The following is a 26,082-nucleotide window of genomic DNA, read 5'->3' on the forward strand; positions in this document are numbered from 1 at the left end:
TAGTACACCAAACGAAGACCAACAACAGCCAAATAGGGGAAATAATTCGTGTATAAGCGAATTTTGGCATAGTTGTAGGCAAAGGAGCCTTACACAACATACTGAAAGTACTGATGGATGGGGGTTGCGCTAACGGGTAGGAGGAGGGGGGGTTTAAAGGTCAATTTTTTTTTAGTTTTTCGTAAATAACTCGCAAACGGTGGCCCATAGCAAAAAGTGTTCTTATACGTTAATAATCTACATAAAACCAGTGAAACCTGTGTCGAAACGTCGGTAAATAAAGGTAACAAAATAAATTCGCGATAGGCCCGTTTGTAAATGTGATTTAATATGTAATCTACATAAAATTGTACACAAAAAAGATTCAGTACACTTTTTGCTAGGATCTATATTTATTTATTTATATTAATGCGGGAAAGTAATTAAAATCAATTCTATGGTCCGTTTTTTATATCTTTGTAAATAACTCGTAAACAGTGGCCAATAGCAAAAAATGTTATGAAACGTAAATAATCTCCACAAAATTTTATACAAAAAATGTAGTGCACTTTTCGCAAGGATCAATTTTAAAAAAGATATTAAAGAGGGAAAGTTAATTATAATTATTTCTGGTTCAATTTTTTTTAGTTTTTCGGAAATAACTCGTAAAGTACGACCCATAGCAAAAAAATGTCTGATACATAAATAATAATTAACAAGATTATCTACAAGAAATATGTAGAACACTCTCACTAGGATCAATATTCAAAACGATACTAAAGCGGAAAATTAATTATAATCAATTTTAAAGTCTCTCTTTAGTTTTTCGTAAATAACTCGTAAACGGTAGCCCATAGCAGATAATGTTCTGAAACATAAATATTCTACATAAAATTTTCTACAAAGAAAACGTAAAACACTTTTCTCCAGGATTAATATTTAAAAAGATAATAAAGGGGGAATGTTAATTACAATCAATACTCAGGTCTCTTTGTTTTAGTTTTTCGTAAATAACTCGTAAACGGTGGCCCATTGAAAAAAAATGTTATACATAAATAATAACCATAAAATTTACTACAAAAAATATTCTTTTAAGCTAGGGTCTATATTTAATGAGATATTAAAGGGGGACTAGGTGATGTGAAAAGCAGTATGTGTCACATGGTAGCAAAATAATTTTCACCTTGGGCGTTAACACTTGAATCCCTCACTACGCTCGGGATTCTATGTTAGAATCCCTCGCTACGCTCAGGATTCTATTATAGAATCCTTCGCTTCGTTTAGGATTCAATTGTACGCCCTCGCCGTAAATATGTCATTTTGCTCCCTTGTGACACAATCTACTATTGTATTTAGTAGTTTTATGTAAGGCTTACATTAGAAACATTTTGTTAATGGCAACTTATATCAAACTAGGCGAAAATAGGTAGCGCAGGCGAAGATACGAAACTCGACGGTACCCAATTACAGTTTCGTATACGAAATCTTAATTAAACCATTACGGTCGACGAGTAGAAAATAGTATTTTATACAATCGTGATATAATAGAGAGCTTTTCAGTCGAGTATCGTGTTTAAGCAACGAAGCTTGCTGAGTTGCTTATGTAAGGTACGAGATTGAAAAGCTTGATTATATCACAATTGTATACAATACGGCGCCCCCGGCGGGTTGGTCAACGACTCCTCCTCGTAACTCATGAGGCCCTGGTACCTGCTCCGCGCTAAATTCAATTTTAAGAAAGTTTTTTTCTCGATTTTGGCCACCGTAGCCTATGGAGACTAACAAAGCAACGCTAAGCGGTGTTCGTAGGGTATGGATGTTGCTATATGAAGGGTGTCACATGCGCGTTTCTTTTTTTTACGCGGAGTAACGCATTTAGGCATTCCGCCTAGCCGGGGAACTAGGACGGATATGTCGGACTCGTGGCCAAGGGGCCAAATACCGACTAAACCCTCCACGGTGCCCGTCTCGCAGCAATGGTGGCGGTGAACACGGGATCGCAGAGCATTCCACCGCGAACACCGCCTGCTGCCGACAGCCGAAGCTTTCCCCTCCTTGGACCCGAAGGCCCTGGAGCCGAAGCTCCCCCTCTCGAAGGTAAGTGCAGGGCGACACCACACACTGGTCCCTCATGACAACCTCCACGCCGGGAGGAGATGGAAAAACCCCGGGTTCCACCCCCTCAGGTTGCCTTAGCGATTTTTTATAGAGGTGGTCATCCTCGTGGCCACCACGCCGGCGCCCGTTAGCAGTGGCAACCCCCCCGGCCGTCATCATAGGCCTTCTGCCTAGACGATTACGGGGACCGCAGTTTTATACAGGTCAGCGGCATTCCTGTGCCCTCACGCGCCCGAAGGCGCCCGGCCCGAAGGCCCCATCCGCGACCGCAGTCGCCCGGCCCAAAGCCCGGTCCAGCACGCACTCAGGTGAACTCTCCCTCATTGAGAGGACACCCTGTGCGGAACCCCCCTAACCCCCAAGGGTACATGAAGGGTGTCACATGCGCGTTTCTGACTTATGAAGCAATTGTTTCTACTACAACATAAAATAAAATGTTTTTGTTGGCCAACCAATCACAAAGCAGATGCGACGCAGCAGCGTGTTTAAGTAAGCTAATTTGCATTGAATCAAGTCTCCTTAAACAAGAAATATTTGATCGAAATGAATGAAGTTCTATTCAAAAAAAAAAATATAATTGACTAAACCGTATCGATATAATTCTTATACTTGAGTCGGAAGTGCCATAGACTATCCAACGTTGAAAAGAGTAAGGTTGTAGTGTTGCATATGAAGTTGTAATACACAGATTATACTCGACGAGTAGAATAGAAACTATATTTTACATCCTACAGGATTTTTTTAAGGAATCGTGGTTATGATAATATATAGTTCAAACAGACAGAATTATTTACCCATCGAACCTATTACACAGCTTACGGGATAATTCGCACGAAAACCTATCGAGTTTAAACTTAGAATTGTCTTAACGGTTGATTCCTGTAAAAAGAAAAACAATAAATGCTTTTAGGAAACAACTATTGTGAGCAGAATCTTTTTTTGCTACCTACACATAATAAAGAAATATTATAGGACATTCTTACACAAATTGACTCAGTCCCACGGTGAGCCCAAGGAGGCTTGTGTTATGGGTACTCATATATTACATGTATACATATATTACAGTCATATTGATTGTTATCATTATTTAATGTAATTACAAAATGCATTTTCTTCAGGAAAGCGACACGACACACGATAGAAGTCGATGGCCATACATTCTTAATTCAGCAGATATTGATCTGTATTATACTTAATGACGCAGTACAACGTTTTACAGTATATAGGTATTATGACCCATTAAATTTTCAACATAGTTACGTAATGTGATTATCGCACTAGTGCTGGAAAGTAGTTACCACCATAAGATATTATTAAAAATTAGTGACGACTTTAGTTGTGATAACTGTGATAATGATTACTGACTGTGACATTACTAGTTGTATAAGACAAAACGAGCATTTACATTTCATTAGTAAACTGTATACTAGTATAGTTAGAGTTAAGACACTCCAAACGTGCGCTAGCATGACCTCTGATTCTCCTCTCGACCGAGGTGCAAAAAAACAAATTATAGGGTGGAACTTTCACGTTAAGGAAAGCCATCACGAATACAAGCAGGAAAGCCGAGCACTGGGGTAACGTATGAAAACTTTGTTCGTAGTAGTAGTAGTATTAGTAGTAAACTCTTTATTGTACAAAAATACATATTAAAAATTACATGGTACAACATGGCATGGCATGGCGTAGTAAAAAAGCATTTAAAGGTACACTCAGATGGAGTCAGAATAATGAAAAAAATATTAAAACTGACATCTTAGCATTGCATAAGAAAGAGAAAAACTTCGTAAGCTTTTGGAAGCAAACAAATTTTTTTTGCTATAAGCAGAGTTTACCCGTAAGTGTGGACGGCTTGCAGGACTCGCAGCGGCGCAGATAGCTAATATGTTTAGGCAGAGGTTCAAAGTGGATCCTCTGTCGGTGCCTGAATATATGCTACAGAACAAGCGTGCGGATCTCGGTACTCGGTGTAGCTCGCTACGCCGTCTACGCCGGATGATATCAGTAATGTTGTGCAAAAAATGAAGAGTAGATCACCGGGACACGACGACCTTGGTTGGAGCTGATACTTGGAGCCGGGAAGATTTTGTTTACAAAGCTGTGTACTTTGTATAAACTGTGTATAAGATTTTCGTATCTACCTCCGGATCTCATGAAAACTATTGTCGTACCTATAGTCAAAAACCGGAAGGGAGACACAAGCTCTGCGGCATATTATAGTCCTATTTCCTTGGGAACTGTCATCGGTAAGATACTGGAACGACTCTTGCAACTCAAACTGCAGAAATACATCAATATTGATGACGCTCAGTTTGGCTTTCGTGCCGGTTTGTCAACGGATTCCGCTATTTTCAGTCTAAAACACTGTAAATGATTACACTAGTCGTGGAACGTCTGTGTATGCGAGTTTTCTCGATTTGAGCCGTGCTTTTGACTTAGTTAATTATAAAATTCTCTGGGAGAAACTGTACGGCTCGGGTGTAGCGAGAGAGGTAGTAGACTTGTTGAGGTGCTGGTACGGAGGTCATACTAACTTTGTAAAGTGGGGTGACGCGACTTCTAACATTTACAGGTTAGAATGCGGTGTGCGTCAAGGTGGGCTTACATCCCCGGACCTCTTCAACGTCTATATCAACGACCTAATAGTACGATTGAGGGGCTCGCGTACCGGATGTCACCTAGGCGGTACGTGCGTCAATAGCCTCAGCTATGCTGACGACATGGTGTTGCTCAGCCCCTCAATCAAAGGTTTAAAGAAGTTGCTTATAATCTGTAAGGATTATGTAAATTTTCATGGATATAAGTACAATGTAGTGCAAGAGTAAAATAAAAAGACCAGAGCACCATTTAAAATTTTTTTTATTACGGAATCACAAAATATGAGAGTTTAGTCTTGGATAGTACGTGGCGCGTTACAACGCCCAAAAACCGATCTCCAAGATGGAGGACGCTCCTAGTGATGTGTCATTCTGGCTATGGTAGTGTTGGCAGGACCGATAAATGACGATGCCGCTTTTTAGTAGCTAAAACAGAAATGCTCGTTTTCAAGGCGGGAAGGGGTCCGGAGTATGTACAGGAAGTCAAGCTAAATCCACTCCATGTCTGTGAATGCTGGTGTCCCCCAAGGCTGTGTGCTATCACCCACGCTATTCCTTCTGCATATCAATGACATGCTGCAAATCAGCGGAATTCATTGTTATGCTGATGATAGTACGGGTGATGCCTCTTACACCGGCCGCACCAATATCTCTCGGGAAAACGTCATCGAGAGCCGGAACAAACTTGTGTCTGAAATTGAGACTTCCCTAAAAGAAATCTCTGAATGGGGTCGACTAAACTTAGTCCGTTTTAACCCTGCCAAGACACAGGTTTGCGCGTTTACCGCAAAAAAGTTAGAATTTGTCGTATCACCTCGTTTTGAGAGCACTCCCCTGACTGCCGCAGCCAGTATCGGAATCCTCGGCGTCGACATTTCGAGTGAAGTCCAGTTCCGCGGCCATTTAGAGGGTAAGGCCAAATTAGCCTCAAAAAAGCTCGGTGTGCTTAACAGATCGAGACAGTATTTCACGCCGGCCCACCGCCTACAGCTGTATAAAGCGCAGGTTCGCCCACACATGGAATACTGTTCTCATCTATGGGCAGGGGCACCCCAATACCAGCTTCTCCCTCTGGACCGCATCCAGCGAAGAGCGACTCGAATTGTCGACTGCCAGCGTACTTCGGAACGGCTTGACTCCTTGGCGCTGCGTAGAGATGTGGCCTCGCTCTGCATTTTCTATCGCGTGTATAACGGGGAGTGCTCCGAGGAATTGTTCGGATTAATCCCTGCAGCTTCTTTTCGCCATCGCCCTACGCGAAAACATTACCATCCTCACCACTTAGATGGTTGGCAGTCCTCAACTGTGCGTTTCTCTAGAAACTTCCTGCCTCGCACAGCTAAACTGTGGAATGAACTGTCGCCTGCGGTATTTCCGGACCGATATGACCTTCAAACCTTCAAGAAAAGAGCGTATTCCCATCTTAAAGGCCGGCAACGCACTTACAACCCCTCTGGTGTTGCGGGTGTCCATGGGCGGCGGTAATCGCTTTCCATCAGGTGATCCGTCTGCTCGTTTGCCTCCTATTTCATAAAAAAAAAAAAAAAAAAAATAAATGGAGCTGCGGTCCGGGTTGTAAAGGAGTTCAAATACCTAGGGCACATCCTAACCGAGTGTCAAGGACGATAAGGACTTGGAAAGGGAGAGGAGAGCCTTATCTATGCGCTGCAACATGTTGGCGCGCAGATTTGGCAAGTGCAGTAACGAAGTCAAGGTGACCTTATTTAACGCTTACTTTCAGTGTTTCTACACTTGCCAATAATATAATAACTCATTTCGTGCCCTCATGAGGCTGCCGCGCTGCTGCAGTGCATCCGGTATGTTTGCCGACGCGCGAGTGCCGGATTTTTATGCTGTGGTGAGGACGCGTGTGGCTTTCATCTGGGAGACTTAGTTTTTCAGAAAACGACATCATAAAAACCATTTTCAGGGATCCGGATAGTCAAATCTTCCGATATTGGCTATCTGTGCACCGAGACGGGAATCGGAAGTGACTATATATGTGCTATTTGGTACATATCGTATTATTTTAATTCTTGTTATATGTTTATTAACTTTTGTTTTTCCCTTGTACTTAGTTAGTTGAATTATTTGTATGTAACATTTCTATGTGTGTCGCTTTCCTGTCAATAAACGAATTTATTATTATTTATTGTATTTGACCCGATTTAGTCAATAACACATCTGTGGCGTTACTAAACAAAACATGTATACAATGTCATTGCGTACGCCGTTGTGCAAGAAATGCAAGCAAGTATTCACCATACCCATTATACCTACATGATTAGTAGCAAGGCATCTGTGATTGCGAACTTACTGGTTGCATCATTTTTATGTAAACATTTTGACAGGCCGTCGTCGTGTCTTTATTTATGTGAACCAGCGGAAACTGATCCTACAGCTCTAAAACGTAATATTGGCACAAACCTCAACTCACTTTGGATGATCGATCTTTTATCTAAATAGTCAAATATTTTATTTACTATTTACTTAGATATTAGATAGATAGGTCCTAAAAATATATTAATATTAAAAATAAACTAATTTCAAAGCTAAAATTGTTCCAGTGAGTGCCCGGAGCAAAGGTCCCTACGTCCCTACTCCCTAGTAGTATACTGGCGGAGTTACCACGTTGTATAGCTAGGGAAATTCTTTGCGTCAGGTACTCACCAGAACGGGGATCGGCTCCGCGGTCCCTTAGGCGTCGGGCTAGGGCTGCAACGAACGCTTTGGCTTCGGCACACCAGGGTCCACCGGTCTCTACGGCTAACGGGACGAACTCATACATTGGCTCCAAGTTGCTATACTTGGCGTGCTTGAGTTTAGCGGCGGCTATTATTTATTTATTTATTATATGTACTTAATATTGTCTTCGGTTACCGCGATAGTTACTCATGAAATAAAACTCCCGTTGCCCCGTCCCGTTGACCACGACCGCTGTAAAGGGTTCGAAACGTCGGGATGTATTATAAATTCAATATACGCGATATAATCCGTTTTCATAGTTTTATTTTATTATATGTACTGTAAAAATTCATAGGCTTGAGTCGGAAGTGCCATAGACTATTCAACGTTGAAAAAAGTAAGGTTGTAGTGCTGCATATGAAGTTGTAATACTTGTACACAGATCATAGATTTATAAGGCATAGATTCCTAGTCCGTACATCCCTAGTGAAGCCATTTCAAGTATAGAGTGTATTTCAAGTGCGACGACTCGTGGTATCGACTCATCGTATTCGAACGGCCCTCGCAGTACTAAAGCACAGTATTACAATATTCCCGTATTACAATAATACAGTATTATAATATTATATTGGGGAAGAATAATTGTAATACTGTGAGCCTAGCATTCCTATATACTTATTGTAAAAAGAACAGTAAAATGGTAATTTAAGTTATCCATTGTTTTATTTATGCAGCGCAAATAGGCGCTAACATAATTGGTCACAAATCGGTTTGCGTACACCTTCCGTTTAAAAATTAAAAACTACTGAAAATATGGTTGTTTGTGCTGAACGGATGTCACATAACGCATCGTATAATAAAAGCAAACCGCCTGATATTACATTTCACGCGTAAGTATCGAGTTTAATGTGAGATTTTTACGTAAGTAATCGTAAATACAACATTTTCGTCAGCCGCCATTTCTTATAAATGTTGCCAGTGTAGTGAATATCTTTTCCTCCAAAACGAGACATGTTGATGTTCTAAAATAAATACGCTTTTGAAGTTCCTTGTATAAATTTTATTATAAATAATTATACGTTTTTAAATTTTTCATTCTTTTATTTCAAATTATGTTTTTTTATCAAATAAGATTAATTATTTATTTAGTTTTTTTTTGTAATGTTCGGTTTAGATTTCCGATTAAACCTGCACGACGCCATATGGAAACCGACTAAACACAGTCGTAATACGCTTTGTCCATTTTGATGAGCAAAATAAGTACACTAGTAAAAACGGCTTGCGCAAATTACTTCGTGGCACGGTCCCGAATAAAGTAAATACTTTTTTGAATAGGTATCAAATCTACACACTTTGAAATTATTAATAGCCAAGTGTAATGTTGTTAAAAACTCCATACTTTGAGGGAAATAAATAGGGGAAAAGGTGGCAGCTATCACTGGAGGCAGATTAGAACAAATGCGTTTAGAAATGTATTATTGATGCGATAATGATTCAAATCCATATTTTGGGCTTGCAACATGGACCCACATAACTGTCACCTGACAGATTTGACCTTTGAGAGAATATGAACGAACCAGTAGCTTAAAGGGGCCCACTGACTATCAGTCCGCCGGACGATATCGGCCTGTCAGTTGTTCGGAACTGTCAAATTTTTGTTCTAACTGACAGGCCGATATCGTCCGGCAGACTGATAGTCAGTGGGCCCCCTTTTAGTAGCTTATAGTTTGTTTTCGATGCTACCCGTTACCGGTATTTGTGTGGTTTTAACTTACGTCGCGCGACGTCACAATTAACGATCACGCGATGTAGGTACGAGCGAGATACATGCCGCTCAATAACATTGCTAGGATTCATTAAGCTCTGGTGGTTAAGAGTACATTTTTTATTTCAGAATTAAATCAAAGCACTAAAATCTACGTCTCGTATAAGTTTGCTGTTATATAAAAAACACACGCAATGTATACGAGGAGATGATAGTAAGTTAATAATAGTTTTCATACAGTACAGTAAATACGAAGTATAATAAAGGAAGAAGAAATCACAAGATAAGACGATTTAGTAGGTCATGATCTTTACTGAAACGCAATGAATAGATTCAGTGGGTCAAATAAGTTAAGATAATATACTTACCTAAGATAACTGCGATTGCCACCACTTCAAATTCTTCAAAACCGTCCGTCCCTCTTGTCATCTTTTCAGAAGATATTATAGCGTGTAGATATTTGTTGTGGATATTTGTTGTTGATTAATGGGATCATTTAATCTACAGCAATTTTATTATTTATATTTAAATCTTTTACATACTTATTAAATCTTTAAGAGATCTTTCAGAAAAAATTTGGTGTGCGAACACCAAATTGTTATTACATAAATATTTAACTATATATTTATAGGCATTCTAGATTTAATCATTGCATATATTATAGCATCATATTCGTAAGATATATTTTTTCAAAATTATTGTCAATGCCCAATTCATTGGGAAATAAGTTTCATCGGAGGTAAATTATTTGAGTATTAGAAGGTTTGAGTATTGGATAGATGACAATCAAAACGATTCTGAACTCAAGTGACAACAAGCAGAATGTTCATCGATAATGGTATCAATTGGGCGTGTAGCGTGTAGGTACCTATAAACGATACTAATCGGTAACTTTATTACAACTGATTTTACAAATGTGAGATATTATGAGTTCACTTGTGAATCCTTATCAATAATAAAGTGTAGCTAAGTGACAACTTGAATTACTTCTTTCTTAGCGCTTACTTACACGGTTTTCTCTAAATACATATTAGGATAAAAATATATTCTCGAGATATCCTCGAATTCAATGCAGGGGTGTTATTCTTATCTATATTGTCTAGCACATGTCTTACAATCAAAACACTTTCTATAACTACGACTAATCAGTCGTAAAATTAATACTTTCAATACCAAATTCTTATAATTTCTCATTTTTGTTTTTATAACCAAACTAAGAATCTGTTTCAGGAACTAGGTCTCCTTGTAGGTAAGTAGGTATCCCAAAATGTGAAATGAGAGCGAAGCTCAATATTAAGAATATACGTCGTTGTTTACTTCGCCAGAAAGAAAATTCAGATCTAATATATGGGTGCAAAGTAGAACTTGGCACCCATATATTAGTTCACTTGGGATGTAATTAAAATTCAGGATTTGAGTTGGCTTAGTTTTTGCGTTATAATTATAATTGTGTATGTTAGTTTTCTAAAATTTAGTTTGTCAGTCCTCTTCTTTTGAACTTGGCTTGACACGCTGCCGCGTAAACCTGCTTGTCAGCCACACTAAGTATAATTAGTGCCTAATAGATGCAACCGGTGACCGGAAGGCTGGAGCATACCTCGCCCAACGCATCGGACTTGCCGAACAGCGCGGCAACGCCGCCAGCCTTCTGGGCACCCTACCGGAACGCACAGACCTGGGGCCAATTTTTTATTCGTAGGTCTTTTTAGGTATTTTTAGTTTAATTTGTTTAGTTCGTATTTTAATTTATTTTTGTTAGTTTAAATTAGTTTTTAAGTTTATAGGTTTTTAATAATAGTTTATAAGTTTTGTTATTGTAAAATAAAACTATGAAAACGGATTATATCGCGTATATTGAATTTATAATACATCCCGACGTTTCGAACCCTTTACAGCGTTCGTGGTCAACGGGTGACTGAGGAAAAATTACAAAGTGCAAAAATACCCACATACTAAAAATAATGAACAATCATAGACTATATAAACTTTAAGGCTGGTTGTACATGCAAAATCAGTTCATAAGGCTAGTTATACACTACAATTATTTTCAAGTAAAGATATATATATATATATATATACGCGATAAAAAAAAAATATAATCCGTTTTCATAGTTTTATTTCATGAGTAATTATCGCGGTAACCGAAGACAATATTTTGTTATTGTATTTTGGTTTTCTTATATATAAAAAATAGTACGATAACCTGTAGGTATAGTTAGCTATGAGTCCGTATAATACATTGGTAGGCTTTCGACTATAAAACACCTGACGTTCTGATAATTTACAAGTAAAATTATTTATTGAATGCATACCTAATACTGTTCCTGAATGTGACCTGGTTAGATGCAACTGAAAAAGTTGTCTTTATGTAAGGCGCGCCTTAGCCTCGGGGGCCGTACCGGGAAGGGCGCCGATACGAAATATACCGATGTGACGCTGACAGAAGAATAAAGGGGAAATGAAAAACCCTACCTGAGCAATAACTAGGTCGCCTCAAGGACGGTCTTCATATTTTCACGTTTATAGCGCAAAAATTGTGATAAACCAGATCCCATCGCAGATCTTTTTTATTATACCTATAGGTACAGCGTTTTCATGATGGATCAGTAATAATCAATTTTAGCACAATCGGATTAAGTTTCACCTCGAAATCCTTCCAAAGAGATGAAATTTGGTATGTATGTTAATTAAAGGTCTCTTTTTCATGTCCACACTATTTGACATTTGGGGACCTCGAGGAATCGCAGCCATCTTGGAAAATGTGTACCATCCCGGAGAAATTTGCATTTTACTCTAAATATACGTTCTCTATGAAAATATGGTGTAAGGCAACATTAAAGCTTATTAAATTCTACACAAAAAAGTCCTAGATAACTTTGCGGAAAAAATACATCATGTTATAGAAAATAATAGCTGAATCCAGATTTAGCGCTTATACCCTTTCAGGGGATATTCTCTTAATATGAAACTTGGAGGAATATCAATTCCACTTTTGTCTATACATTTGTACACGTTCTACTCCAATATCAACATTTTACTCGACTGCGACTTAAACAGAAAGTAGGGTTATGGGTTTAAATATTGAAAAACAGTACACCCTGTAGCTCAGGATACTGGACGGATTTTTTTAAATGACATATCGGTAGATTCCTCTTGCCCTTCACAACCTGCTTACACCTGTTTTATTAAAGAAAAATTAATACAGCCGCCTTGAGAGGACGCCGAATAGTTAATCATATTTTTACTTCTAGCGCCTAAACTATTGAGTGGATGTCAATAAAATAGACATTAGTAGATCTATAATTGGTACACGAGTGCTATGCAATACAAATTTGCTAAAATAAATGGAGGAAAAATGTGTAAAACTTAAAAATGTGACTACAAAAACAGATTTTAGGTCTTAAATGGGGTTTAAACAATAGTGACATTAATGAAATTTGACACCTACAATTTCAGGGATCCCTGTTTGCGTGTCATGAAATTGGAGCTTCGGGGACCACGGGGATCAAACGCCATTTTAAAAAGTATGTCTTTTTTGGTTTTTCTGTTTTTCTCGGAATATCTAGGTTTAATGTTAATACTGTGTATAGCGAAACAAAAGCTTATTAGGTTCTACACAAAAACGATATATAACACCATGTCCCTAAAACGGAGCTTTCTTCTAGAAATAGTTTAGGCGCTAGAAGTAAAAATATGATTTACTATTCGGCGTCCTCTCAAGGCGGCTGTATTAATTTTTCTTTAATAAAACAGGTGTAAGCAGGTTGCGAAGGGCAAGAGGAATCTACCGACATGTCATTTAAAAAAATCCGTCCAGTATCCTGAGCTACAGGGTGTACTGATTTTCAGTATTTAAACCCATAACCCCACTTTCTGTTTAAGTCGCACTCGAGTAAAATGTTGATATTGGAGTAGAACGTGTACAAATGTATAGACAAAAGTGGAATTCATATTCCTCCAAGTTTCATATTAAGAGAATATCCCCTGAAAGGGTATAAGAGCTAAATCTGGATTCAGCTATTATTTTCTATAACAAGATGTATTTTTTCCGCAAAGTTATCTAGGACTTTTTTGTGTAGAATTTAATAAGCTTTAATGTTGCCTTACACCATATTTTCATAGAGAACGTATATTTAGAGTAAAACGCAAATTTCTCCAGGATGGTACACATTTTCCAAGATGGCTGCGATTCCTCGAGGTCCCCAAATGTCAAATAGTGTGGACATGAAAAAGAGACCTTTAATTAACATACATACCAAATTTCATCTCTTTGGAAGGATTTCGAGGTGAAACTTAATCCGATTGTGCTATTTAATTTAAATCGAATTTAAGTTCAATTTGAATAATTAGATTAAGAGTACCTGGCAAGCTCGGTTCTCCATACAAACGTAGTTACGCTCTCGTTTGAAAGTGACTAGCCTGATTGCTCTGAAACTTTGTACTTACAGTAGGATAAGGTATATCTAGGTCTGTAATTAGTTTATGTGGCTTCAGATACAATAGTCAAAAAAATACAGCGAATTTTTGTTTTTAATACAAAACTTGTTTTTGCTCTATTTCGATTGTTTTATATACTAGAGCTATATAAACTTATTACAGATCTAGATAGGCCCATATCATTGTATGTACAAAGTTCCATTACAATCCAACACGTAGTTTTAAAATGAGAACGAAACTCCGTTTGTATGGGAAGGTGAAATTCGGCCGAGCTTGCCTCTAAGGGTCGGTTGCACCAAACCGTCTGTCACCGTTTTACCGTTCGCAAAATTTTATTGTATGGAAAGTTTCATAGTTCTCTGCTGCTTGACGTTAATCAGTCTGTTAATTGTGGTTGGTGCAACTGGCCCTTAATGCGTCGAGTTCTTAGCTATAGGGTTGCGTTGCATAAAAAATAACTTCACATTTTAGAATATGCCGTAAAAATATTTGAAACGTGAGCGCGATGTATTCAACTATTTCAACCAATTACAAAAAAGTAAAATATCACAAATATTTAGTTAACTTATTAGTTAGGTACATTTGTTAAAAAAAGTGAGGTAGGGTCTCGCCCTGTATACAAAGCATCTCATTTGACATGACTGGGGCTGGGTGCTAGGTGCTGGGTGCTGGGTGTCAGTGTCGCATGCCTTACAGAGCCTTTATCATTGACTCGGGTGCACTATTGTTCGCAACAAATACATAACATATTGTTCATCAGCTGGCACATAACTTCAGTGTGCGGTCTTGTGGTAAATGCACTATGCAGCCCTGGTAGATTACCATTTTGCATTAAGAGTTTTGACAAAGTCTTACTCGGAATTACTGTTTGTACCTACATGTCCTACATGTCAGTGGATAATATAATAAGTATATTATGAACTAACGGATGCGTATCGCGGAGGTGAGAGTGCACTGCACTACGATTGGATTGATTCCCTGAATGGAAACTGAGAGCACAATGAGATGTAGCTACCTTCGTACTCGTAACGTGTAGGTAGGTACTACCGCTCGGTATAAATCACAAAGGTACTGGCGCCACAATATCGGAGCTCGCTAAATTATGGGCCACTAGACACCACTCTGACTGTAATGCGACTTTGTAATACACGCGCAGTTTACCCATGCTAGATAAAATATTATATCTAGGTGTAGGTACCTGTAGCAGCAGGTATTAATGACATTCGCTCTTTAGCGCAGCGCACAGTGCGTTGAAGTTTAAATACGAACATTGTATTGTCAGAAACAAGATTTGTACTCTACCTGCTTGACTGCAGTGCAGCGCTGAATAATTTTATCGACAGTATTTGGATAAATTCATCGATATTTTATTATATATGGTACCCATCTAACACACTGTAACGAGCGATTTCAAAAAATGACGTTAAGCATTACACTACGGACTGGATCAATCACGATACGAATCTCCTTCCTTGTCGCATCCGGCAATGGCGACCCCATTAACAATTCTTGTCTGAATTATGAAATGCCCTAATGTGGCTCGCAAAACCAAACTTTGTCTTGAAGATGCGGTCACAGGATGCGCAATGGAGTTGTCCAGTCGAGTTGCGGGTGTACGTGTAGGAGGGCTTAGGTCGTGTCTTGCGGATATGACGCTTAGCATCTAGGTCTTCCAATCGCTGCTGCTCAAATTGGTCTACATTCCTATTAACACTAGAACAATCTTTGTAATGCAATGTCCTCCCAGGAGTCAGTCGGTATACCGCAAGCGACGAGGTTGCGTTTGAGGACATCTTTATGTCGCAGGTACTGGCCTCCCTGCTTTCGCTTTCCACAAGAGAGCTCCGAGTAGAAAATTGCTTTGGGCAATCTCTCATTCTCAATACACACGACATGGACACACCACCTTAGCTGATGCTTCATGATCAGTGCTTCAATACCAGGCATCTTGACGCGACGTAAAACTTCCGTGTTCGGTACCTTGTCTTGCCACTTTATGCGTAGAATTGAGCGCAGACAACGTAGGTGGAAGGTGTCCAGCTTTTTAATATCTGCTTTGTAGCTGCACCACGTTTCTGAGGCATAAAGCAGAGTCGGTATGATGATAGCTTTGTATACCATAATTTTAGTGGACAACTTCAAATCGTGCGACTTCCAAACACGGTTGCTGAGCTTGCCAAATGCAGCAGCTGCATTGGCTATGTTGTTGTATGTCATAGGGCACCCCGGAGGTGCATAGGGCCTCCACAAGATCCCGCCACGCCTTTCTGATTTCTGCAACCTTCTTGGCCTCGTTCCAGCTCAGTCCCACGGCTCGCAGCTCGTTCTCTATGCTCCGCCTCCAGGTGTGTACTGGGCGTTTGCGGGCCCGCTTTCCGTCCTGAGGCCACCACTCAAACGCGATACTGGCGTTGTTCGCAGCTCCTCTTCGAAGTGTATGTCCGATCCATCTCCATTTCTGCAGCGCTACTTCTTTGGCGATCGGAGTTTGTCGGCACATACTCCACAAATCCTCATTTCTAATGGTCCTCGGCCAGAAAATGCGGAGGATCGACCGGAGGGACTTATTGACGAACACTTGTAGCTTGAGTGTCAGCCCCTTAGTCACTCTCCATGTCTCACAGCCGAAGAGCAGCACGGATTTGACGATAGATTCGAAGAGGGAGAGTAAGAACATTTGAGTCCCAAACAGGCTTGAGTTGGGCAAATGCAGCTTTTGCCTTCTTAATGCTTTTGCCTTCTTACCAGGTGACCTACAGGACATAATACAACCTAGCTATTCAAGCGTGTCTACTCAAAATAATCAAAGTTACATAAGTAGGCTAAATAAAAAAACTAAAGTGTTTCTCCTGAGTTTTTCTTTTACTGAATTTAAAGACTTCTACACAAAAATATTTCGTCAGTGAATAGATTGCTACGTAACTCCGTGTCATATTTCTCTATTTTTCCATATAATATATATGTATGTATGTGTATTAGATAGCAAATAATATATATAGCTACTTACATAATTATAAAATCCAATATACGTATATTAAATACGTACATAAAAATAAAAAATACCAGTAATGCATGTTTATTTAATAAAGCTTTTTTTAATTGAATTAAGTAAACTTTATATTATAAGAAAATTGTTTATCCAAAATCCGATCGCTCTCTAAAAATTGTGTCACATATATTGTAACTAGCCCTAGCACAGGCCCCGGTCTTTTTGGGCTGTTACTGCACACTATGTCTTTAAATGCTGGCTTAAATTAAAATGTATAATTAGAAATAGTAAAAAGTTTGTTGTATATATTTAATGAATAAAAAATATAAAAAAATATATAAAAATTCTGTTCTCGACGTGTTCGTCTGCACCTCCGCCACATGTAAGTGTACTACCGAGATATACGAGGGTTTTTGAGCAACAAAGGTTCCGTGCAATCTGATTTTACTCGCATGTCGACAGTCTTACGTCGGTTGATTCGCAGGCCCACGACTTCAGCTTCTTCTTGAAGGCTCTCAAGTTTCGCTTTAAGATGGGCTAAAGATGGCGAAATCAGCACGATGTCATCGGCGTAATCAAGATCCTCCAGTTCCTTGGTATCCTAGTTAATGCCTCTTGGTGTTTCGATCACTTTTCTCATCACGTCGTCGAGAATAATTATGAATAACAGCGGTGACAGGAGGCATCCTTGCTTCACACCGGCAGTTACCCTTATAGGCGCTCCCATTTCCTTTTCATGTATCACCCTACATGTGCTCCCTTCGTACAAGGAGCGGATGATGCGAATGAGACACTCGGGTATGCCCCTGCGACGAAGGCTGGACCACAGCGCGCTCCACTTCACGGTGTCGAAGGCTTTCTCAAAGTCCACAAAGGCCAAAAACAGCTCCGACTGCCATTCGACACACTGTTCAATAAGGATGCGTAGGGTGTTGGTGTGGTGTGCAGGAGCGACCAGGGCGGAAGCCTGCTTACTCGTCTCTCAGCGTCTCTGCCACTCTTGAAGCATTGCGATTGAGCAGAATCTTTGCTAAAACTTTTGCGGCAGTAGGTAGGAGCGTTATGCCGCGCCAGTTGTCGCATTGCGATAGATCCCCCTTCTTTGGGACTTTCACCATGAGTCCTTGCTTCCACTCATCGGGTACTCGTCCAACTTCCCAGATACGGGTCAATAGGGGATACAGCAGAGTTGCAGACGTCGCAGTATCGACCTTTAACATGCATTGGCTATGCGTGATGGTATTTCAGACGCTAAGGTATTGTCAATTTGTCATTGCGGAGTTGACTTCCTAAGTACCTGAAGCGCGGCACTTCTTCTAGAGCTTTGTTATCCAGATTGATACTGGAGTATTCAATGTGACAACCTCTAGGTGGTTGTACAAGAATTTGTGTTTTTGCCGCACTTATCACCAAGCCAAACTTACGGCATGACGCATGGAGAGAGTCCACATATGTCTGAAGAGATTATGCAGAATCAGCCATAAGGCAAACGTCATCCGCGTAAAGTATGTCTAGTACCGAGTGTTTCGTGACTTTTCTTTTGGCCCTAAAGCGCGACAAATCGAAAAGGGAAATGAAAAACCCTACCTGAACAATATCTTGTTCGCCTCAAGGTCGTCTTTTATTCTCGTTTTCGTACCTCGATTCAGTCACTACTCTCGTACTTCGTATAATTATGTACGCATCGTGTCGGTACCTAAGTACCTACCTTTGGACCCGGGAATGTCCTTAAACTACGTCCAAAAGAGAGGTATGGGCACTGTGAATGACATCTCGCTTTGTGCGGTAGGGCACAGGACAGCGGATGTCATTCCAGATCTAGAGCAGAGCCCAACTGGGGAGGTACCTCCACCTTACAGAAAACCGCAGCCAAATAACACTTTTTTTAGCTACGTGCGGCCAAAAAAAAACGCGGTAAAGGTATGTATTAGGTACGTAATTACATGAGGTTCCTTATCAGTTTTTTACTCCTCACCTACATTTTGTATCTGTATTAATGTATTTTTAGATAATGTTGGTGATATATCTTTATAAAGTGATTGGTTTAGATAAGATAAAAAACTGACTTTAGTATATGCATCGTCATGGTATTGGTAGCTAAGAGTATATTTATTAATTAGGTAGGTAAACACTCAATAAATTAAATTTTCCAAAACGCTAGCAACGTCTATAGTATCTATCTCTGTTTATTTCCTTATTCACCGACTTAAAAAAAAAGGTTATCAATTTGATCGTATTTTTGTATGTATGTTAACCTCAGAACTCCGTTATTTCAGAACCGATTTGGGTAATTTTTTTTGGTTTGAAAGTATTTAGTTTCAAGTTGGACCCATTTTGTCAAAACCCAGTTCTGATGATAGGATCCATAAGGAATTGGGGGATCTCTTCAAATTACCTAAATGTAGGTATATCGATTTTTGTACTATCATCAACAAACTAAGCAATTGTATTGCTTAAAAGTGCAACTTAATTAAGTAGACCGAATGAAACTCTTCAACGATGCGTATTTCACTTTTGGCGATTTGTGCTCTTATACATACCATACCAAAGACCAAAGACATATATAACTCCGTATAAGATGAGTACAGTCTAATAGTCTAACCCGTTCGTATAAAAATACCGCAAATCGATGTACAGGTTAGCTGTTTGGCACACACATACTAGAGGCCAAAACAAATTTTTTTACCCGCAGTTCCTAAAAAAATTTCGCTGGGGGGGGGGAGTGGTAAAGCATTTTTTTTTGTATGAAAAAAAAAATTCCAAAACCTATCGTATGTGGTATCATACGAAAGGGCTTTTTGAGGCGATTCTAAAAATATATGACATCATTACATTTCGGGCATTTTTTTTAAATTAAAATAAAAAGAATTTTCGAAACATACCAAGTTTGGGCTCCTCCAGACACGATATGGCAGATTTTTTTTTTGTACAATATACCACAAATAATACGTGATATCCTCATGTCTAACTCCAAGAAAGCAATTTTGAAAATAATCATTAAATTTTTTTTTTAATTTTTCAATTTTACAAAGTGACACAGTTCTACTTCAATACCTATTTCACGAGACTTATGGAACTATACTGCAGGTACGGTACATATTAATCATAAAATGATACGTAATATCCATATATCGAACGGGAAATATCTCTTTAACCCTTTAACTGCGCCTTTTCATCGGTTGGTATTGTTTGTTTTGTTTTTGACACAAAATATCAAGATTGTATCCGTCAGATACGATATACCCTATCGATTTTTCTTTGGACAATATACCACAAATGATACTTAATATCTTATTATCTAACCCCAAGAAAGCAATTTTGAAAATAATTTCATTTAGATTTTTTTTTAAATTTCTCAATTTTGTAATATTGAAAAATTATACACGAAAAATATTTAAAAAAAATCTTAAAGAAATTATTTTCAAAATTGCTGTCTTGGGGTTAGATATCAAGATATTACGTATTATTTATGGAATTTTATACAAAAAAAATCAGTAAGGTACATATATAGTATCTGAAGGATACAATCTTGATATTTTGTGTCAAAAACAAAACAAACAATACCAACCGATGAAAAGGCGCAGTTAAAGGATTAAAGAGGTATTTCCCGTTCGATATATGGATATTACGTATCATTTTATGATTAATATGTACCGTATCTGCAGTATAGTTCCATAAGTCTCGTGAAATAGGTATTGAAGTAGAACTGTGTCACTTTGTAAAATTGAAAAATTAAAAAAAAAAATTTATTGATTATTTTCAAAATTGCTTTCTTGGAGTTAGACATGAGGATATCACGTATTATTTGTGGTATATTGTACAAAAAAAAATCTGCCATAGCGTGTCTGGAGGAGCCAAAACTTGGTATGTTTCGAAAATTCTTTTTGTTTTAATTAAAAAAATCATTATGTGATATATTTTTAGAATCGCCTCAAAAAGCCCTTTCGTATGTTACCACACTCGATAGGTTTTGGAAAATATTTTTTTTTTCCGTACAAAAAAATGTTTTACCACTCCCCCCCCAACGAATTTTTTTTAGGAACTGCGGGTCAAAAAATTTGTTTCGACCTCTAGTATGCGTGTGCCAAACGGCTAACCTGTACATCGATTTGCGGTATTCCTTTGAAATTGGGGTCGAGCGGCTTCCGCTATAAGGAAAAAACGTGCCTCTAAATCACAAAGTTACGTCTTTGATACTACTTAGTTAACCAAAATGAGAAAAAGATGCTATGAATAATTTTTAAGAAAAAAAAATCCGACTTCAATGGGGGATGCCGCTGAAAGTTTACTTATTGTTGATGGTGCACTCTTAGATTCCAGACAATGAAATGAAAAAGACAGCATATTTTGCCTAATTATCCTAATCCATCTTTTGCCTCATTTTGCCTAATTGCCTAATTATTATAATATTGCCTAATAATGTAGAAAAGGAGGTAAAGGGGCCCACTGACTATCAGTCCGCCGGACGATATCGGCCTGTCAGTTGTTTGGAACTGTCAAATTTTTGTTCTAACAGACAGGCCAATATCGTCCGGCGGACTGATAGTCAGTGGGCCCCTTTAAACCACCCACTTTTCTAGTAGCATTTCGTTTTTGTAAGGGTCGCAGTTCTAACCTAACCTAACCTACTTTTCTGATAGCATTTCGTTTCTGTAAGGGTCACAGTTCTAACCTAACCTAACCCACTTTTCTAGTAGCATTTCCGGGTCCGGGTCTGGGTCCGGATCCGAGTCTGGGTCCGTGTCCGGCTGTCCGGGTCCAAGTTTGGGTCAGAGTTCGGTCCGGATCCGAGTTGGGGTCCATGTCCAGACCCGGGTCCGGGTCCGAGTCCATGGCCAAGTTTGGGTCTGGGTCCATAAGGAAGAGAACAAATTGCCAAACGTGAACTATGTGTCATTGAAGAGTTCCATTCTGATCATCATCAGCAGTTCCACTTCATCAAATGTCACTTTTTTAAATGAAAATGCTGGATTTGTTGATGAAAATAAAAAAATCACATTATGTATGCCTTTCACATTTGAGGAGTTCCCTCGGTTCCTGATGGGTCTCAGCATCAGAACTCGAGCTTGACAAAAATATGTCTTAAAAACTTAAGTTGCTTAACAAACATAAAGAAGAGGACAAATCGCCAAACATAAACTATGCGTCATTAAAGAGTTCCATTCTGATCATCATCAGAAGTTCCATTTCATCAAATGTCACTTTTTAAAATGGAAATGCTGGATTTGTTGATAAAAATACAAAAATCACTATATGTATGCCTTTCACATTTGAGGAGTTCCCTCGATTCCTCATGGATCCCATCATCAGAACTCGAGCTTGACACAAATGTTTCTTGAAAACCTAACTTGCTTAACAAACATAACGAAAAGGACAAATCGCCAAACGTGAACTATGCGTCATTAAAGAGTTCCGTTTTGATCATCATCAGCAGTTCCACTTCATCAAGTGTCACTTTTTTAAATGTAAGTGCTTGATTTGTTGATGAAAATACTAAAATCACTATATGTAAGCCTTTAACATTTGAGGAGTTCCCTCGATTCCTCATGGATCCCATCATCAGAACTGCATTTTGACAAAAACGGGACCAATCCGTATGTATATACTTACAATCAAAAAAAAGAATTTTGATAATCGGTCCAGAAATGACGGAGTTGTGGAGTAACAAACATTAAAAAAAAAAAAAAAAAAACAACCAAATTGATAACCTCCTCCTTCTGAAATCTTGAAGTCGATTAAAAAGTTAAATAGTTTTAGAGAAAAGTCATATTTCATGAATTCGGATTTTATTTTTTCGCGGCTGAACCACTGGGAATTTTTTAACTAAACTTGGCACAATATTGTGCTACTAGATGTAAGTAGGTAACTATAAAATAAAAAGCCGGTCAAGTGCGAGTTCGTGTAACTCGCGCACCGAGGGTTCCGTACAAACTTTCAATTTACTCATGTAAATCACATGTAAATAGAATCACGAAAGACTTGACCAGAAGTATACTAAGCGTAAATGTGTACAGCGCCATCTATCGGCAAATTGGCTAACTAATTTGCGCGACCTGTACGTATGTTGGTTTTTCAAGGATACGTGATTCTTTATCATGTGAACCGATTTCAACAATTTTACAAGCTTTTATTTAACTTGCAATGTACCTATGTAAGTATGTATGTATAGATAATATGTATGTAACATGTTTGTAAGGGTCAAATCTTGCAAGTTAAATTTGACCCACTTCCCGGTTTCCGATGAAGCTGAAAATTTGCATACATATGTAGGTCGGGTGACAAAGCAATATTATGGTACCATCGAGCTGATCTGATGATGGAGACAGGAGGTTGTCATAGGAACTTTGTGATAAAACAACGCAACCTAATTGTGTTTGGGATTTTTAGAATTGTCTCTATGAGTATTAGTTGTCTGTGGAAAGAAAAGTACAGCCAGCGATAAAAGCTTGTACCAAAAATTTAATTTTTGCCAAAAACTTATTTGTTTTATTTAAAAGAAGGTATTTTTAGTGTAATCTCATAGACATTTCAAGTATAACAAACACCCGCAAATGGGCTTAAATTGCAAATTAAATTAGAAAATGGTTTTTGATAATTAAAAAAAAAGTTTTTAAGATAAAGGTGTGATTATATTTTTCCTGTAATATTTATGATAATGTTATTATTATGTAAAAAATTAAAAAAAATCGTTGGTAAACTTCGGAGATAAGGGGGAAGGGGGTTGGTATTTTTTTAATGGTATTCTCCTTCATGTCAATTTTTTTTTCACTAACAAATAAAAAATCGTTTTCCAATGTTCAATTCAAGCTCTTTCAAATGATATCCCACTCGACCTAGTAACTAGACTGACTTTTTGCGCCCTCTTTATATTGGGCATTTTTCATAATTAATAAAAAAAATTACACTTTCAATGTGTTAAGGTAAGCGCTGTTCATATCTATTCCAAATTTCAAATCGATAGCTTCAGTAGTTCTCGAGATATTTAGCAATGTGACCGACAGACAGACAGACAGACAGACAGACGGACGGACAGAGTCGCACTATAATGGTTTCTTTGTACCTTTTTGGTACGGAACCCTAAAAACAGCTCTTAATAGCGAAGGGCATTTTTTCCTCCCGTATTTTCCTACGGCCTTTCATTTCCAAAAATTTCCTTTGTTATTTTTAGTTATTATACTTCCAGAAATGACCGAAAACTTTTCGAGCCGAAGAGTCCGAGCAGTTCTTACTAATTTGTCAAAATTGTATGCAATTGACATTTTCAAAAAACAATAACAAAACATATAAACTATTATTAAAATTAACCTATAAAAAATACAAATAAAAAGGCAAATTGTCGGTGAAGATGAAAAAATATTCATAGACATCGGATAGCATTCCGGCACGTCACACGTCCTTTTATCACAGTCTCTACTCTCTACCTTTGTGGGCTAATCGCCCCCAGTGCCCCCACACCGTTCCCTGCCCGCTTTCGAATTGCGGCCCCAACGACCCTAAATCCATTTGTAAGTCAGTAGAGTAAAATCGGTCGGCAAAATAATACATGGTCCCTGAAATTTAATTCCCTTGTGAGATTTCAATTGATAAGATTCGTATAAAATGGACCGAAAAATGGTCCGCGTTCTATAGTTAGAATTTGAGATTTTTTTTTTATTTTAGTATGCATTTCCTGAAGATGGAATTCATAAATAATCAGCTAACTTGCAAACCAACGGCTTATTTTAATAAATATTCTTTGGAGAGCATCCAGTGTATCCTGTTGACAGCACAGGAGCGTCGCGACAGTATCTCGCGAGATAGACTACCCGTCTTTTTCTGGGACTGTATTATTTAGAGAGGGACGGGTTATCACGGGCAAGATACTGTCTGAGTGTCTGTGACGCTCCTCTGTAAATACACCTACAAGTATCGAATATGTATCATTTACCAATTTTATGAGCGAGACGATATCTTCGGCCTGGTCCTAACCGTGTATAGAAACATTAAAACAACTCATTTAAACTTTGTTCCTACTTTCCTTTTTTCCTGTAGGTAAGTACCTATTATTTGTCATTTAATACATTGATGACATCTTATACTTACGCATGATAAAAAGTCAAAGTTAAAACCAATCCTCTTTGGTTAAAACGCAGTAACTGTATGCATCCACTATGCATCCCATACAGTTGTTACCACATTTTTCTTTTGATTGACAAGATCAAGATACGAGTTTTTTTTTCAAAATAGTCACGATTTTCCGCTTGTTCATTTTTCTTTTAAAGTATAGTTTTATTTTAAGATTTTTCTTATAAGAAAATATACTTGAAAAAACGCTGGTGGCCTACTTGGCTTGAAGGAGTGATTCTCCACCATCGTGACTTCGTAAATTGACATTATTTACACTAAAGTTCGGCATGTTGTAGCCTCGTCATTATTCTAGCGAGTGGCATTGGTCCCCTTTTCAGCTAAAATTTACGTTTAGATCACACTCAAAAATACGTTAATAAAGCAATTAATAATTGTTTATTTTGTTATCATTAAAGGCTGAATTTAACAAAGGTGTGGACCGTATAGTAATACAGACCTGTGACAGAACAGCATAACCCGTTTTTCGATTGAATATTTTATGAAATTAACAAAAACAATAATACGAAGAAAAATCATAAATGCCTCAAATCGTCGTTACACGAGTGAATCTTGCGCTGTACCAATTGTCACTGCCTGACTATTATCCATTATAATCCATAATCATAATTATGTCACTCACATGTATTGTAATATCATCTCGAACTTGTAGTAAACGTCAGCCTACAGAGAGCCATCTATGTGTAGTCGCGCAATATTCTGCGTCTATCTAGCTTATCACGTGATCCCGCTAGCTCTGTTTTGCTGCATCAAAATGCTTGTCCAATGGAATACCGTTCTGCTTTACCGACCGTACGACATTCATCCAATAGGAGGAAACTACACTGTGATCACAGTGAACACATGTGACCGGCCCTCACTTTATTATTATTAAAGTTTTAGTTTCCAAACTTATCTTGACTAACATTTTTCATATTTTTCTCACAGTTTGTGTTTTGTTTTGTTTTAAACTTATATCAGATAATTCAATTTAAGTTGCCATGAGTCGGAATGGTAAGTCAATAGGAGCAACATAGTTTTACTTTTTAGTGAAGGCGCTAATAGCGCCACCTAACGGTAAGTCGTAAAGTATATTTGCGACGTCCATGAACCTAATTAGCGCTTTGCAAAGACGTATTGTTTTTACGGATAACTTATAGATGGCGCGCTAGGCATAGGCACATACAATGATTTAAAATACTAGAAGAGAACCCGGCTTCGCTCGGGTAAAATAAATAATAACAGTTACTCAGTTTGAATAAATTATACTCTGGCACACCCAGTTTGTCAGTAGAAAAAGGCGGCAAAATTAAAAAAAAATTAGACGTGATGGGTTGTCCTCCCTTAGAACATTTTTATTTCGAGATTTTTGGCTACTGACAAAATGGGTGTGCCCGAGTACCTATATA

At 38.3% G+C, this 26,082-nt stretch overlaps 1 protein-coding gene across 5 annotated transcripts in view; it reads left to right on the forward strand.

The window, feature by feature from the left end:
* LOC134754400 (hepatic leukemia factor) overlaps nucleotides 1-26,082 on the forward strand; it is a 205,550-nt gene that overhangs the window by 94,304 nt on the left and 85,164 nt on the right. The window contains exon 1 of one of the 5 annotated variants that reach the window (XM_063690713.1): nucleotides 25,565-25,687. The exons of the other annotated variants lie outside the window; for them this stretch is intronic. Within the exon in view, the coding sequence (XP_063546783.1) occupies nucleotides 25,675-25,687 (13 nt within the window). The 5' untranslated portion in view covers nucleotides 25,565-25,674. Of the gene's footprint in view, nucleotides 1-25,564; nucleotides 25,688-26,082 lie in introns of those variants that run through there. 5 annotated transcript variants of the gene reach the window in all.

This window comes from Cydia strobilella, chromosome Z (genome assembly GCF_947568885.1).
Source record: "Cydia strobilella chromosome Z, ilCydStro3.1, whole genome shotgun sequence".
NCBI classification, from domain to species: domain Eukaryota; kingdom Metazoa; phylum Arthropoda; class Insecta; order Lepidoptera; family Tortricidae; genus Cydia; species Cydia strobilella.